Source organism: Nematocida homosporus, assembly GCF_024244095.1.
Source record: "Nematocida homosporus strain JUm1504 chromosome Unknown 4521, whole genome shotgun sequence".
NCBI lineage: Eukaryota > Fungi > Microsporidia > Nematocida > Nematocida homosporus.
In genome coordinates, this window is record NW_026250663.1 from 26,725 (window position 1) to 42,859 (window position 16,135).

Here is a 16,135-nt window from a genome sequence, read left to right on the forward strand (position 1 = left end):
ACGTCATATTAAGTTAGTGTAGATATACAAAACTAAATTGGTTATATTAAAGTCACGTATTAGTTGTAATATCAATTGATAGCTATTAGCACATAGCTTACCAGTAATCAGCTTGCTTGGGTTAAGTTGGTTTGGGTTAGTTTGGGTTAGTTTGGGTTAGTAATCGTATGACAGCACTACATAAATCAACCCAATCTAATCTTAACTTAACCCAATCTAAACCAACCCAACCTAATCTAATCTAAACCAAACCAAAAACCAAAACTAACTCAATCTAATCTAAACCAAAACTAACTTCCTTTATTAGACTTTTCTGGTACTGTAAAAGGTCTTAACGGCCTCTCCATGAACATAGTACAGGGCAAAGAGACAAAGAACTATCTCAAGAATAGTTAGTTTCCTAATCCAGCCCTTAGTGTTTTTAGCCATTTGTAAGTGCGTATTCTGCCGGACTAAAAGGTTCTTCTGTGCCTCAATAATTGAACGCAACATTTCATCAAGTTCTTTGACTTTGTTTGGTTCAAGCTTATCAGCAAAAGGTCCTTCACTATTCACTGGTAAGTCTAATGAGAAGTTAACCTCTTCACTAGAGTTATTCTCTACCTCCAAAAAGTAATCACCAGTAACTTGTGGCATAAAAACAAGACCTATTCTATTCTCATTAACAAAAGATCTAGCTGTCTTCCCTAAGGGATCTTTAAGTTCAATCCTAGTACTAGCTAATCTACCCCCTGCAATTAACATGTTCATCCTTGAACTAACATTTTCCTGTAATTGAATTCCCAGCCTAAAAGTACCTTTTCCAGGAATAGCAAAGGAATCACACCGATAACTATCTAAAGCAGTCAAAGCAAAGACTAAACTAAACAGAGTAAGTAGTATATTCATAGTCTACAAATAAAAAAACAATATATTGACTTAGATTAGATTAGATTAAGTTGTGTTTGGTGTGGAGTTGAGTTTGGGTTTGGGGTGGAGTTGGGTGGTGTTGAGTTGAGTTGAGTTGAGTTTGGTGTTGGGTGGTGTTGAGTTTAGATTAGATTAGATTAAGTTGAGTTGAGTGTAATTAAATTGTGAAGTATAGATAGTGTAATCAATAGTTTTTATTGTTGGGTTAGTATTGGGTTAGATTAAGAAGAGGAGGGTAGAAGTGCTTCTTTGATAGAGGCAACGAAAAGATCTTGGTTTAACTCTCCTTTTTGATTGACTATTTTTGTGATATCAAGTGATGTTTTGTTAGGAATCTCTTTCTTGTTAAAATAAACAAGTAAAGTATAGATAGGTTTAGGACTATCTATCTTTGTTAGTATTTTGATAGTATCCTTATCAGATCGGCCTAAAAAAGTATAACCAAAGAAGAACTTACTAAGAAAGCTTTCTAAATAGGAAATAACCCAAAAGAGAATAACAATAGTGGCTGCATAAGACTTATACGTACTAAAATCACACTTAAGAGATAAGACTAGTAAAACAATAGTTAAAAGAGATAAGAATAAGCCTGTAACTATCTTTACATCAGCAGAAAAAGTGTCTTCCTTATAACCTTCTTGAACTACTAAGTGACCTACTAAAACGTCATCAAGAGTATGCTTAACAGTGGATAAGGAGTATACTTCGGAGATAACAATAGGAGACATTAAGAGTAGCAAAAAAAGGAAAAGAAAAGGGCGGCTCCGGGAATTGAACCCGGGACCTCTCGCACCCAAAGCGAGAATCATACCACTAGACCAAGCCGCCACTCAAGTTGGTATAGATAAGGTACTGGGTAAAGATAAGATTAAGTTGGTATTAAGTTAAGTTGGTATTGATTGGGGTGGGTTTGATTAAGTTAATGTGTAATAAAATGATGACTAATTAAGAGTTAGTATGTGTGTGTCTGGTGAGGTGTGTGTTAGTGGTGTAATGTATGTGTCTAGTGTAATGTATGTGTCTAGTGAGGTGTGTATGTCTAGTGAGGTGTATGTGTTTAGTGTAATGTGTATGCCTAGTGTAATGTCTGGTGTAATGTGTTAATGATCTAATGTGTATGTCTAGTGAGGTGTGTGTGTCTAGTGTAATGTATGTGTCTAGTATAACGTGTTAGTGGTGTAATGTGTTAATGATGTAGATATGTAAATAGACATCTATTGGGTTAGTATTGGATTATCTAACATAGTATTGGGCTATCTAATTTGGCAATGATTTATTCTTTCTAGTTGGAGTAGTCTTGTGATATAAGTAAATTGATAAGTATCTTGTGGTAAGTTAGTGAATAGTTGGTGGTGGTATTGGGTTAATTAAGGGGGGATTGTTTTGTTTGTATGAAGAAAAGGATCAGTGAGGTAATTCGGGATACGATTGCTGGGGAGATGGAGAGGGATGATCGAGTTTTTGTGTTGGGGGAAGAGGTGGCTGTTTATGGCGGGGCTTACCAATGTACGGCTGGTTTGCTAGATAAGTTTGGTTCGGGTCGAGTAATTGATACACCCATATCTGAGATTGGATTTTCGGGTTTGGCTGTCGGTGCGGCTTGGAATGGATTGAGACCTGTTTGTGATTATATGTCCTTTAGCTTTGCTTTGCAGGCCTTGGACCATATCATTAATTCAGCTGCTAAGACTTTGTATATGTCTGGAGGTCGCATTAAGTGTCCGATAGTCTTTCGCGGTCCAAATGGGTTTGCTTATGGCGTGGGTGCCCAACATACTCAGGACTTCTCGGGATTCTTTGCGGCCATTCCGGGACTGAAAGTGGTTATGCCTTACTCGGCCCGGGATTTTGCTGGGCTGCTAAGGAGTGCAATAAGAGATAACAATCCGGTTTTGGTCTTGGAAAGTGAAGTGCTTTACAGTCGGGAAATGGAGTGTAGTGAGGAGATTATGCAGCCGGACTTTGTTTTGCCATTGAACAAAGCAATTGTGGAGTGTATAGGTAGTGAAGTAACCTTGGTGGGAATGGGGATTTCGGTTGGGTTGTGTCTTGAAGCTAAAAAGGTATTGGAAGGACAGGGAGTGAGTGTGGAAGTCATAAATATGGTGGCAATTAATCCTTTAGATATTGATGGTGTAGTTGAGTCGGTTAAGAAGACTAAGCGATTATTGGTAGTTGACTGGGCCTGGCCGGAGTGCGGAGTGGCTGCTGAAATTTCCGCAGCTACGTCATTCCGACTCTTTGGTGAGATGGATAAACCGGTCTTTACCTTGTGCAGTAAGAAGATTCCTACGCCTTATGCTGAGGAATTGGAACAGCTAATGTATCCGACGGTAGATGATATTGTTCAGGCGGCGAACATGTTATTGGGCAAGATGGAGTACGGGAAAAAGCGATAAATGCGTGGATGGTAGTTTATTTAAGGCGTGGTAGGTGTTTGAATGGGTGTTTGTGTTTTGGAGGGAATAAGTACATGAAGAGAGACCTGTGTATCTGGTAAAATTCGGCCTTCACTAATGTAAATGCCATCTTGGACTTTAACATTAGCCCCAATAACAGAACAGTCCTCAATCCGGGACCAGCGGCCAATTTGAGCGCGCCAGCCGATAATTGAGCTAGCAACAAGAGAGTTTTCTTTGATCCGCGCCCCTTCTAGAACAACTGAGTCTTCGATCTCGGCCCCATCTTCAACAATAACGTTGGGGCCAATGACTGTATTGGGACCGATTGTCGCTGAGGGAGAAATACGTGCGGTTGAATCAATAAAGACAGATTTACGGTTAGTTGAAGTGCTTTGAAAGTAAAGTTGGTGGCCGAGAATATAGTCTTTAGGCTGACCAATATCCATCCAGAACCCGGGTAGACTAAAGACCTTGATCTCTTGGTTGCGGGCCATTTTAGGCAGAACATCGTTTTCCATCGACATGGGTGTATTCTGGACGTAATCAAGAACTCGTTTAGTTAGTAGGTAAATGCCGGCATTGATGCGATCACCCACAAAAGTTGTTGGTTTTTCCACAAAGCGCTGTAAAGTATTGTCCTCGTCATAAATCATAACTCCATACCGTGATGGATCGTTCACTTTAGTTGCGGCAATGGTTCCGGCCCTTTGGTGCAACTGGTGGTAGGCAATCATTTCTTTAAAGGGGTATTCACAGATCACATCAGAATTAAGCACAAAGAAGGGCTCGGTTTCATTTTCAAGAATATCACGAATTAAAGATAGTGGTCCAGCCGTTCCCATGGAAGTTTCTTCAATTGAGTAGGTGATTTTCACTGGTAGTTCGCACGTATAAGCATCTAATCTTTGCTTTAAAGTTTCGGGCATATAGCCAACTGCTAAAATGATCTCTGTGACACCAGCTGCTGCCAAAGCTTCAATTTGATGCATAATAATAGGCTTGTTCATAAATGGAATCAATGGCTTAGGCTCCGTGAGAGTCAATGGTCGCAGCCTTGTGCCTAATCCTCCAACTAGAATAATACCTTTCATAATCCAAAACAATGGTATCTATTTATGCTAATTTGGGCGAATTACAATGCTGAATTAGCCAAATTTCTAATTGATAAATAGTCTTAATAACAAAACAAAAACCAACCCAGTTGTTTCAGATTCTATACCCACTATCTACCCCAAATAAACCCAACCCAATCCAACCCAATCCGATTCCTAACCCGATACTAACCCAAATGCAACCAGAGTAGTGATCACTATAATAGCAATTATCTTATTGCCGAGCTCAGGAAGGTTTATGAGAAAACCAATAAAACCATCCGATGTTTCATGAGAAGCAGTACATTTCTAGTGGTAGCTACTTGCTGGTCGGTTGAAGTTTATATGTCTCCAGTAGAGTTGGTATTCTGTTAGTATTAAGTTAGTATTAAGTTAGTATTCTGTTCGTATTAAGCTGGTATTCTGTTCGTATTAAGACTGTACAGACACTGAAAAGCACTAGCCCAACGACTACTAAACCATCTATCACACCAATCTAACTCAATCTATCACACCAATCTAACCCAATATAACATAACATAACCCAATCTAATCTAATACTAATTCGATTTCCTAAATTACAACTTAATATAAATCCAAATGTCAACTCAATACTAAATCTAAATACAGAGATAAGATTACTCACTTTATAATTCATCCCACCACATCTCAACTCAACCCAATACTAAATCAACTCAACCCACCTCACCTCAATACTAATTCAAGTACCAAATTAAGCCAATCCAGCACAAACCAAATACTAACTCAATTCTAATCTAATCTAAATACTAACTCAACTATCAAACTAAATCAACTCAATACAATGAGTAGATAGCCAACTGAATCGCAAAAAACTTTCAGAATGGGCAAAAACCGAACTGGATGTAAAGTCAAAAAGATGCTTATCAAAAAGAATCCCAAAGAAGTCAAAAAGAATCCCGAAATTAGAGAAGATGAGATTAACCCAGATCTACGCAAGTATTTTGAAATTAACCATAATTTAAGTCCGCCATATAATGTTATTCTTGATACTAATTTCGTTAATATGAGTTTACGTCGAAAACTTGATATAGAGAAAGAGCTTATTTCGTGTTTATTCAGTCGAGTGAATATGTTTGTGACTGATTGTGTTATTGCTGAGATGGAAAAGTTGGGTAAAGTTCATACGTTGGCTCTGAAGGTCTTAAAGAGTGGCCGATATAAACGGCTTACTTGTGACCATCCTGGGATCTATGCTGATAATTGTTTGATAGATCGAGTGGAAAGGCATCCTTGTTATGTGATTGCTACTTGTGATAAGGAGTTAAAACAAAGACTAAGAAAGATTCCGGGTGTACCTATTCTGGCCGTACATGGAATGAAGTATTCAGTAGAGTCCTTACCGGCTACGGGAATCTTCAAGTTTTAAGTCAATCTAAGATAAGACTGGGGTAAGCCAGTTCATTAATAAACACTATTTGCACTATCTCAACTTCTTTTGATTTTGTCGTATCTTATCTTAATGTCATCTTATCTCATTCTAATGTCAACTTAACTTATCTTATCTTGATTGGGTTCGGTTGGGAGTGAATCTACAATCCCTTTATCAAATACATTCTTATTTATATCTTATAATCTAATCTCGGCCAGAATGTAAAATAAGATTCCTAGCTCAATATGACGTCATAAGATCAAGTCTTGGTATGAACCAATTTGCGACATAAATGTCATCCGACAATCTTATACTACCTCAACTTGTCTCACTTTAACATTAACTTGGCTTGACATCAACTTATTTGACATCAACGTATCTTAACTCAACTTATCTTAATGTCAACTTAACTTATCTTAACTTAACTTATCTCATTTTGATACTAACCCAATGAAGTCATAATAAAATTCAAAAGCTAAGTCTGCAATTTTGGATAATGAATGGGAATAGATCTTTTTATTGAGTTAGTTGTAAATAGTAATAGTAATTCTGAAGATCGAATTGGTGGAAATAGCTTAAAAGTAGCTGGTAGTTGCTCTTTGGAAAGATGTACTTGTATTACTCATCAAAGATATTGAATAGTTTGAGAGAAGTGCCATCGGCGACGAAGAGTCTTTTGCCAGAGACTTTGACATCAGCTATATCGGCGGAAAGTTCTATCAAGTGAGTTCCGGTGAAGTTATCCTTATCACGCACATGTATTTGGTTCTTGTTCGTATAAACAAAGAAGATAGTGCCGGCTTCAATTCTAGAAATAAACTCGGCATCGGATTGGTACTCCTTTTCAACCTTAGTAAGCGAGCAGATAGTAATGGAGCCACCTAGACCGCCTACATAAATCTTCCCGTCTTCATAGCCCATGGCTGTGATTGGCCGGGTGGTTTCAATAACAGTTTTGTTCCAATCAGATCCCGAGTAAACTTCAATAGTACCCGTGACAATTCCAGCGATCAAAACGTACTTGTCATCCACTTCGCGCAGAATAAGTTTGCCAATCTCGCCATTGGTTTTGATTCTTTTGATTTCCTTGCCCTCTTCCAGAATTACTACTTCATCTGAAGCCAGGCCAATAGCTAGGAGAGCGTGGCAGCCAGTAATAGTACGAATGGGATCTTCTTGTTCAAAGACGATTTCGGCCTTTTCCACATCCACTACTTTATTAGTGGTTGTCAATACAAATAAACCGGTCTCAGTTGACGTCACCACTCGAATGGGCTTGAACGAATCAAAGTCCTTTAAAACATCTAGTCCAGGGCCTAGTGAGAACTCCTTTGTCTCACCACGAACAGTACAGATTACTACACTATCCGTATGCACTTCAGGATTGCGTCTTATCGAAATACAAGTAATGGGACTGTCCATATCAATTTTAGCACTTTCACTTGATATCTTAGATACGGCTAAAAATTCAATATTCAGAGTTGTTTCGGCCGCGGCTTCTGGCATCTCATTGATCTGAGTGCCATTATAGAAAAAGGCATAAGTCTTATCATGGCTGAACAGCCGATTGAGAAGTTCTTCCATTTCTTTAAGAGTAATGCCTTTGGGAACCTGCATAGGCGGGGTAATCAGGGCAGGATCTTTCTTATTCTGAAAAGTAACAATGAGCTCTTCCATAAAGGGAAAGAAAAAGGCCTATTTATAGGTTGGGTGAAATTTTGTTTGAAGTCGTATGTCTGATGAAACAAATCGAAGGCGAATTCTGGCCAAAGATAGTCCAACTGAAGAGGTTGAGCAAATAATCCGAGGGGCCGATCTAGTACGTGATGTGAACATAGATGTACTAGTCCAGAACATCTCAGATGCAACTTTAGAGCAGATTGCCCAGGCCGATTTAAGTCTTTATGGAATCATTCAAGATATCTTATCTCATCGACACCAGCGCACCATAGAAACAATGGAAGCCCAAATCGGACAGGAAGAGTTGGCAAGAGTACTGCAAAGTCCAAAAACAAATAGGGAGATTTACTTAGTTCTGCGCAAGATTGAAGAAACCCAAATATCATTAGCAGATACTTTATCAGTTGGCGCAACTATTCGCAAATATGCCCCTAAGAAGATAGAGACAGGACTTATTAAGTGGTTTAAAAAGATGGATATGGAGGAATCGGAGCGATGTATTATGAGTTATTTAGAAAAGAGTCCCAAAGAAACCGGATGGATTCTTCCGGTTTATCTATCCGAAAGGACTTGGCGTGTAGGACCAGCCTGGACAAAAGCCCAAAAAATAGTCAAGAATCTAGCCAGTCACAACCAAACCGAAGAGTTAGTTTCGCTAGTTAAGCCCTTTTATATCTACAGCACCGACGAGCTTGAGACCGAAATAGCCAATGCACTAGGATCATCTGCCGCTGAGGTTCTCAAGGAATGCCAAGCTAACATATGGAAATAGTGCACAGTAAGTAGTACGTAGTAAGTAAGTAGGTAGGTAGTAAGTAGAAAGCAAATTAAAGGTATTATTGTGTTAGTATTGGGTTAGTATTGGATTTGGTGTTGGGTTCAATTTATTGATTTATAGTATTGAATTGGGATTGGGGTAGTAGGAGTAGGCAGTATGCAATTAATTGTTTATTAAAGTAAAGGTGAAATGAACTATCTATTAATTTAATCTATTGGGTTGGATTGGTTTTGGGTTAGTATGGGCATAAAGTGTGGCGGTTTGATCTTTTAGTTAATGACAGCTGCCAAAGGTCAAATTCTGATGACGTCAAGCCTTCCTAATAAGGAAAATACCCAAAAAGGAAGTGGCCGAATGAGGAAGCTATAAATAAATATTGAAAAATGCCGACCTACCAATGAGACTTAGTAGTATTTGGAGATATTTTATCCCCTTAATCGCGATGGGTCTATTATGCAGCTGTCATAGAGAGAGCAGCACTATTGACCGAAAAAGATCAAGTCGCCAGAAGAGTATAAACCTGGCCAGATCTTTTAACCAGCACTTGGATCAGCAAATCAATCAATCTAGTTCACCACTATTGAAATCGTACTTACTTATTAGTCCAGCCCAAACATCAAATATTGATAAGAAAGTACTATGTGTTGATGTGGGCGGAACCAGCTTAAAAATGGCGATCTTAGCCATAAAGACAGATGGCAAGATTGAAATGGAAAAGCAGACTTTCCAAACATACACTATTCCACACAATGACTCCCAACGAGTGGCCCAAAGTACCATCTACCAGTGGATAGCCGAAAAGATCCAAGAGTTCGTGAATAGCATCCCCAGTAACCAATCCTTGCCAACAGAAGGCGCACTGACGTTTTCATATCCTTTGGAGTACCAGAACGGAAAGTTCTACCTAGTGGAGTACACTAAGAACTTCAGATGGAAAAAGCCTAAGACGGGTTCTGGCCAGAAAGAAGTGCCTTTAGATGAGCTTAATAGTGCACTGAAGGAACAAGCATCACAGCTGAACATCAACTTCCAAGCCATTGTTAATGACGCAATGGCCACTCTACTAGCAGCTAAGAACCGGGACCCGATGGCCGTGCTGGGAGTAGTCCTGGGCACCGGCACTAATGGGGCCTACTTCGAGAATCCGCATGGCATTAGTTTACGGCATAGCTCTGCTAATCCCGGCCGAAATGGTAACCAAAGGCGATATCTGTGTGCACTCAACACGGAATGGGGTAGTTATAGTGAACAAATAGTAACAACCTATCAAGATCAGCATGATTGCCAACTGGATAGGGAAACAGACAGTCAAGGCAGATACTTACTCGAAAAAATGATCGGCGGGCTGTACATAGAACAGTATGTGCAATGCCGATTCCAGGCGGAAGCAACTTCTTTGTTTGCCAAGCATGGGATTAGCTCCACCCTTTCTGAATCAACTCTAGCTACTATTAAGATTACTAACGAAGCCATGGAAAATCCAGAGAAGATTAACGGACAGATTAAGGAGTGTTGCAAGAATCTTCCCGCCAACCAACGTGATTCAGTTGTTTCTGAGCTAAACAGCACACTCAATCTTATAATTTTGGAAGCTCAAGAGAGAAAGCAATCTATTTTATCAGGGCTAATTGCGGCAATGGTCTATAGATCTTATCAAGTCGATCCGGGTCGAACCAAGTTTACAGTTGGAGTGAACGGGTCGGGGATTCAGCACCAGGTCTTCCGAGACATGGTCACTAGCGAAGTTAAAGCCATTTTAAAAGGTATGATCAATAGCCCAGTTGCAGATAAACTAACCATTGTCCTCAACTACGACGAGCATGCCTCGTTAATTGGGGCTGCCTATGCACTCATCACTAGGGTCGGTCTTGAATAAACAGCCGCTGATTTTATTGATTCAAAGTATGTCTAGTTAGATTGCGGAATACTTCATAAGTGTTGCTCTTGCCAAACTCATAGTAATAAGTGTTATGGAAGATACTCAGAAAGATGGCCAAAAGACAAATAGGAATGGCACATAAACTAAACACAACAATTGTTTTCAGATTAGAATAAACAGTCGGATTAGATGGATTGTATTTGCGCTGATAATGGGCCCGAGTGTAGCTATCAAGAATAAATAACAAGAAGAAGAAGCTTGTGCCTGTGTGAGTTGATAAGTATGTTGCAAAAAAGGTGACCCAATGGGCGTACGCTATCACCTTTGTCGCAGTCATAATCAAGATAGTGTGCAAGACAAGTGAAAGCAGCCAAAGGGCACCAAAGAATAAAGAGCAGGCTAAGCCAACTACCGGGTGCTCCTTTTTAACAAGATGTGAGACGACATAGCTTATAACTGCCCCAATGTAAGTGATACCAATTATTATTCGGGTCAGTAAGATAGCCTGGTAGTGGCGCGAGGGCCGCAATGAACTAAAAAGATCCGGCTGGAAAGATAAAGCAATATCGTGAATAGTCCTACTAACTCGCCTACTGATTGTCGCATAGTCCCACATAATTAGTAGGGTGGCAAAGACCAGAGAAACAAAGGAGACTACACTAACCGTTAAATAAAGCTGTGACGCAAAAACATAGTACGGTGTGCGATTAGCCTTATTCTTTTTCCAATAGTGTCGATAGTACCCCACTCCCAAGCCTAAACTAGCCATTAATAGGCATAAACACAACGCATCAAACATAATGGCTTCAATCGTGTACTTTTGCAGGAGAAGCACGCTTTCCAGGTAAAAGCCCCAGAAAAACACCGTAGCCACCACGCATACAATCAAAGGCACTATGATTTTGGTTAGGTTGTAGGTCAAAATATCCCGCCGCGGCAGCTCTGGATGGGTATAGTGGCTTAGAACGGGCTGATTAGAAGTCTCTACCACGGGGATAGTATTGGGCGAACTAAGTACTGATAGAAAAACGTGCTGTTCAGTGGAGGAAGAGGAACTCTTGTGCTGGGGAGAGGATCTGGAGCGGCTCTTTGATGGAATAAGTTGGGAGAAAACAGTGCCATGAACAAATGAGGGTATAGTTGGTACATCTTGAGCTGGCCTGGATTCAAGTATGGGCAGTCTATCCATACTCAATTTCAGATACTGAGTGTCCGGACGCAATGGGGACTGTTCTGTTGATCTACCAGGCTTAGAGTTCTTCATTCCTAGCCAGGACCCGACTTACTTTTATACATCCACATCAAGATCACAATATGCCAATGATAGCACAACTCCGATTATTTTCTTTACATCCCTTTATTAATCAGTAATCCTCACTAACCCAATTCCATCAAAATCTAGCAAGCAATCAGGTTAATTACGACCAAAGACTCTATACCACCCGGACCTTAAGCCATACAATTGGGTAGAAACTATCAAACAGAAGACCATACAGGATACTAATTCCTCCTAGAATCAGAACTGCCTCACATGTAATAATGTAGGAATAGAACCATTTAGTACCATCCATGCAATCTACCGCCAGATGCTTATAGCAATTGTAAATTAGCCCAAGTTGATTATCAACAAAGAAAAGTATAGATACGAAGGTCATAGCACCGCTTGGCGAAGCAGCTATTACACCAAGCACATCAATGGCAGCCATCATACCTTGGATCGGAGCTCCTTCATGGGCCAGCTCGACAATATAAGGGATTTTCAACATAGTCGCTATCAAAAACGCCCAGAACGCCCCCGCAGCCAAATATAGGTTTAAACTCGGATTGGGCAGTTTGATCACCACCGGTTTATCGGTCTTCAACGGTGTATCGTCCCCCTCGCTAGGTTCAGCCCCCGTTTTGCGCGCCTTCTTCTGACTATTAATCACCGTCATCGGGATATCAGTACTCTTTGTTTTCGGAGTCCAAGTGAATGAATACATCCAAGTCCAGCGCACTTGGTGGTCCTGGAACCATAACTTCCTCTTGTAAACCAGCAGTATAGCCAGTATACCCATGCCAACAGCATGTATTGCCATAGAAATGTATCCAAGTAGACCATGCCATTTTAAGGTCGCCACGCCATCATCCAGGAGTTTCCACGAAGTAGCACCCCAAAGAAACTCAAGTGGCCCACAACCCAGCACCCAAACCAGTCCAGCAGTCAAACAAAACAGGTTCACCACCGAAACAACAACTAATCCCCAAAATGAGCTGTAAATCAATGGCCGACTTCTTCTCGTTGGGGCAATTACGATTCTATAGTAGTTGTTATAATGAGTATGTTTACTAGCACGCAAGGACCATGCCCACCACAGAAAGCATATTGAAGATCCAGCGCTAAACAAAAGGCCTAACTTCTTTTCCAGTGTATAGATCAAACCCATTCCAGTCATATCGTAAGGCGGAGAATTCACAGTAACCCAATGTAAAGCCACTGCAAACCCAATCGTTGTTAAACTAGCCACTACAGCCATAGCCGCATGGAAACTCAACAAATTAATCACCTTCTCATCATCTGACAGCCCAAACTCATCTTTAACCATTCGGACCACACAGTCAGTTATATCAGTATCAAAAAGATACCTAGCAGAATCCCTATTAATCTTCGTCACATTAACACAACCAGTTATTTCCATAATCTTTATATCCAGTTGGTCTTTAGCCCGACGGTGCACAATGTTTAGCATAGTGGCTGATATGGAATTACTAGGAGTAAACTGACCAAACGATCCCGGTTGAATTCCAACATTTACACGATCATCACACCATTCCTGATACCTCTTATCCCTATCCGCCATGTACTGCGCTATAATCCGATCAAACATGATATTATACGGGTCAACTAGCTCCGGCTTTGGCTCTTCTTTAAGTTTCATTTCATCCGGCCCAATCCAACTTTCAACGAATTTATCATTATGAACAAATGTCGAGCCAAGGATATCTTCAGAGCCAAGGATATCTTCATGTGGATTAGTATTCGACCCCCCTAATTGCCACTTCGCGAGCTTCTTGTCATTCGACCCATTACTATCTGCTAAGTCATTCACATTTACTTGTTCTACTACTAACCCACCCACATAAGACTCTGCAGTTATTGCTGGCGTACTGTCCATATATCTAGATATAATAATGTTTTGGTTATATACTTTTATTTTGATAAAGACAAAGACTAAACCATCGTTATATTTCCTAAAAAGGAAATATTTTGTTTGTTTTCACAACAAACCAATGCTTATCTCTTAACCCCAAAAAGGATATTATTAATTGGAATGTGAATAAAAGTAATAACATACCCCAAGAACCCCAATAACAACACTCCTGTAGCATGTGCTCTTACTAACTGCACATACTCTCGCTTACTTGGCTTAGTGGCTCGTTTTAAAAACAAACGAACATGAATCATCTCCCGTTGCCATAACCGCACTTGCCGCCAAAATCCTTCCACAAGACCAACTGGCATCTTTTCTGCCTTAGCACTTACCGATCGCCGGCCAACCTCAACTCTTCTTCTACTCTCAGACATATCCAAAATAAAAAAGTAGGCTTATATTGTCATTATAGTAATATTAGATAAGCATTTAGATTAGAATAAGTTGTGTTTCTATTTGATTTAGCTTAACTACTTGTCTGCCAGTCATATCTAGATTGTTACTTATTCTTATCTTATCTTATGGTAGTAGTAACTTAATAGTAACTTAATAGTAACTTAAGATAAACATACTACTCACTTAATAGTAACTTAAGATAAGATAGACATAAACATACTACTAACTTAAGATAAGATAAGATAAACATACTACTAACTCAACTTAACACAACTTAAACTTAAACATAAACACAACTTAACTTAACCCAACACAACTCAATCATAAACACAACCTAACTCAATGTAAACTTAACCTATTTATTCAGAGGGGACTTAGATCTTGTTAGGGTTTTTGCCGGTAAAGAAGCCTTTGATGAAACGCAGTCGTAGAATGCTTAGAAGGATGTACAATCCGGGGGAGGCAGAAACCACCCACAGAACTCGCTTGGCCGTTTTGGTTTTGGACAGACTTTGGATGTTCATGTTCTTTATCTTAAGTACGTCATTGTATATATTTACTAAATCAACTCGGACTTTATCTAGTAATTTGCGTAGTACTTCAGCTTCATCTGTATCTTCATGAGCCTTATCCACATAGACAGAGATAGTTACATTAGCAAATTCGCCACTTTCATTAACTACTCGGGCTTCAAATTCTCCTGGCTCGGCTGATTCTAAGTTTCGTTTGTAACTTCCAGCTAGTTTGACCTTCTCCATCGCTCGGTTCTTAAACCCACTAAGGATGTACAGATCATCTCCTTGAATAGTATTAACATCTAAGGTGATGCCCATTGAAGCCTGATCAATCTTTTCAGAGATTATGGTTGTTGAATTTGGTCGAAGTATCTTTTGAATTGCAATCGCCCTAATAATTCCAAGACAAACTGCGAAGACGAAGATGAGTTTCATAAACAAAGAAAAAAAGAGAACTATTAGTATAAGATAAGCATTATAATAGATTGTGTTAAGTTAGATTGAGTTGGGTTAAGTTAGGTTGGTATTGGGTTGAGTTGGGTTGGTATTAGATTGAGTTGGGTTGGTATTGGGTTGAGTTGGGTTGGTATTGTGTTAGTATTAAGTTGACAGTAAGTTGGTATTGTGTTAGTATTAAGTTGATAGTAACTTGATATTGGTTAAAGAATAACTCTGATATGGAATACCTTACCTCTTACTCAATAAATTGGACCTGAACTAAACTCGGGCTTGATCTAGGACTAGTCTTACTAGTACATTAGAAGAAATGAATGCCAACTTAAGTCAAGTCAAGTTAACATAACTGTAGTGTTCAGAGTATCCACTATCGTAATACTACTACTTAGTACTTAGTACACACTACTTAGTACTTACCAACACACTAATACCCACACTAATCCTAACTTAATATGACGTCATCATATTTCAACTCAACCGTATTTATTTAATAAATGGTACCCACACTTATCTCATGGAATATCGTATTGGGTTGGTATTGGGTTAGATTGGGTTGGGTTAGTATTGGATTGGGTTGGTAATGTATTGGGTTAGATTAGATTGGATGCGTATGGAGTGCTTATAGTTGTACTTAATTTAATGTCAGCTCTATAGATCTAAAAAGAAAGAGATATCTAAGCTCAAATTGTACCTACCAAGATCCGATTGCTAAGATAAACTCAAATTATGAACAAACAAACTCAATCAAAAGTCTAACAATACTTAAACCAACCTAAATCAACCTAAACTCAAGGAAATACATACTAATACTAACCCAATTAGTGCAAATTTTGTTATGGCAGCCAAAGCTACTCTCTTCTCTATCATTATCTTTAGTAAAGATGAAAAGACAAGCATTTATCAAGAGGAATACAATTTGGGATCTTTTAGTTACTTCAAACGAACTGCAGTTCAAGAGATGTTACGGTTTTTATCTAAAAGAGTGGCAGAAAGTTTAGATACAGCTGTGCCCCAAGAATTAGTCCATCGTATGGAAGAAGGAGAGAGTTACAAGTTCTTTGTTAAGGAAAAATCAGACTTAATCTATGTAACTGCATCTTTACTAGAATATCCTTCTAATACTTTGAGTTTACTAATTGAAGATATAAGTAAACAGATCAAAAGTAGCAGTCGATCTGAACTAGCTGGACATTTAAAAGTCCAAATGAAAGAGTATCAAGACTATGAACAGAAGGATATTATGTTGCAAATTAAGAACGAATTAGGCAAAGTTGAAGAGATCTTAACTAAAACAGTTGAAAGTGCTCTAGGCCGAGGAGAGAAGATAGATGAGTTGATTAGTTCAGCCGATAGTTTATCCTTTCAGACTAAGAGTTTATATAAGTTGAGTCGCAAACAGAATAAGCGATGTTGTGGGATTATGTAGT

General features: G+C 39.2%; 13 protein-coding genes across 13 annotated transcripts; 5 read left to right on the forward strand and 8 right to left on the reverse strand.

Moving 5' to 3' along the window:
• Positions 1–303: 303 nt before the first annotated feature.
• Positions 304–888, reverse strand: NEHOM01_1682 (uncharacterized protein; the record flags this gene model as incomplete). The annotated part of the gene is made up of 1 exon (XM_051490560.1): positions 304–888. One exon carries the CDS (start codon positions 886–888, stop codon positions 304–306), a length of 585 nt encoding a protein of 194 aa, XP_051346520.1.
• Positions 889–1,130: 242 nt separating this feature from the next.
• NEHOM01_1683 (uncharacterized protein) lies at positions 1,131–1,637 on the reverse strand (the record flags this gene model as incomplete). Its single annotated transcript, XM_051490561.1, has 1 exon — positions 1,131–1,637. The coding sequence occupies one exon, from the start codon at positions 1,635–1,637 to the stop codon at positions 1,131–1,133; it is 507 nt and encodes a 168-aa protein (XP_051346521.1).
• Positions 1,638–2,300: 663 nt separating this feature from the next.
• Positions 2,301–3,308, forward strand: NEHOM01_1684 (pyruvate dehydrogenase E1 component beta subunit; the record flags this gene model as incomplete). The annotated part of the gene is made up of 1 exon (XM_051490562.1): positions 2,301–3,308. The coding sequence occupies one exon, from the start codon at positions 2,301–2,303 to the stop codon at positions 3,306–3,308; it is 1,008 nt and encodes a 335-aa protein (XP_051346522.1).
• Positions 3,309–3,328: 20 nt separating this feature from the next.
• On the reverse strand, positions 3,329–4,402 carry NEHOM01_1685 (mannose-1-phosphate guanylyltransferase; the record flags this gene model as incomplete). The annotated part of the gene is made up of 1 exon (XM_051490563.1): positions 3,329–4,402. The coding sequence occupies one exon, from the start codon at positions 4,400–4,402 to the stop codon at positions 3,329–3,331; it is 1,074 nt and encodes a 357-aa protein (XP_051346523.1).
• Positions 4,403–5,264: 862 nt separating this feature from the next.
• NEHOM01_1686 (U3 small nucleolar RNA-associated protein 24) lies at positions 5,265–5,810 on the forward strand (the record flags this gene model as incomplete). Its single annotated transcript, XM_051490564.1, has 1 exon — positions 5,265–5,810. The coding sequence occupies one exon, from the start codon at positions 5,265–5,267 to the stop codon at positions 5,808–5,810; it is 546 nt and encodes a 181-aa protein (XP_051346524.1).
• Positions 5,811–6,431: 621 nt separating this feature from the next.
• NEHOM01_1687 (uncharacterized protein) lies at positions 6,432–7,490 on the reverse strand (the record flags this gene model as incomplete). Its single annotated transcript, XM_051490565.1, has 1 exon — positions 6,432–7,490. The coding sequence occupies one exon, from the start codon at positions 7,488–7,490 to the stop codon at positions 6,432–6,434; it is 1,059 nt and encodes a 352-aa protein (XP_051346525.1).
• A 55-nt stretch (positions 7,491–7,545) lies between these two features.
• NEHOM01_1688 (uncharacterized protein) lies at positions 7,546–8,265 on the forward strand (the record flags this gene model as incomplete). Its single annotated transcript, XM_051490566.1, has 1 exon — positions 7,546–8,265. The coding sequence occupies one exon, from the start codon at positions 7,546–7,548 to the stop codon at positions 8,263–8,265; it is 720 nt and encodes a 239-aa protein (XP_051346526.1).
• Positions 8,266–8,713: 448 nt separating this feature from the next.
• Positions 8,714–10,147, forward strand: NEHOM01_1689 (hexokinase; the record flags this gene model as incomplete). Its single annotated transcript, XM_051490567.1, has 1 exon — positions 8,714–10,147. One exon carries the CDS (start codon positions 8,714–8,716, stop codon positions 10,145–10,147), a length of 1,434 nt encoding a protein of 477 aa, XP_051346527.1.
• Positions 10,148–10,160: 13 nt separating this feature from the next.
• NEHOM01_1690 (uncharacterized protein) lies at positions 10,161–11,414 on the reverse strand (the record flags this gene model as incomplete). The annotated part of the gene is made up of 1 exon (XM_051490568.1): positions 10,161–11,414. One exon carries the CDS (start codon positions 11,412–11,414, stop codon positions 10,161–10,163), a length of 1,254 nt encoding a protein of 417 aa, XP_051346528.1.
• Positions 11,415–11,583: 169 nt separating this feature from the next.
• NEHOM01_1691 (uncharacterized protein) lies at positions 11,584–13,305 on the reverse strand (the record flags this gene model as incomplete). The annotated part of the gene is made up of 1 exon (XM_051490569.1): positions 11,584–13,305. One exon carries the CDS (start codon positions 13,303–13,305, stop codon positions 11,584–11,586), a length of 1,722 nt encoding a protein of 573 aa, XP_051346529.1.
• A 119-nt stretch (positions 13,306–13,424) lies between these two features.
• On the reverse strand, positions 13,425–13,715 carry NEHOM01_1667 (protein transport protein SEC61 subunit gamma; the record flags this gene model as incomplete). The annotated part of the gene is made up of 1 exon (XM_051490545.1): positions 13,425–13,715. One exon carries the CDS (start codon positions 13,713–13,715, stop codon positions 13,425–13,427), a length of 291 nt encoding a protein of 96 aa, XP_051346505.1.
• A 396-nt stretch (positions 13,716–14,111) lies between these two features.
• NEHOM01_1692 (uncharacterized protein) lies at positions 14,112–14,687 on the reverse strand (the record flags this gene model as incomplete). The annotated part of the gene is made up of 1 exon (XM_051490570.1): positions 14,112–14,687. One exon carries the CDS (start codon positions 14,685–14,687, stop codon positions 14,112–14,114), a length of 576 nt encoding a protein of 191 aa, XP_051346530.1.
• Positions 14,688–15,543: 856 nt separating this feature from the next.
• On the forward strand, positions 15,544–16,134 carry NEHOM01_1693 (synaptobrevin-like protein YKT6; the record flags this gene model as incomplete). The annotated part of the gene is made up of 1 exon (XM_051490571.1): positions 15,544–16,134. The coding sequence occupies one exon, from the start codon at positions 15,544–15,546 to the stop codon at positions 16,132–16,134; it is 591 nt and encodes a 196-aa protein (XP_051346531.1).
• Position 16,135: the final 1 nt, after the last annotated feature.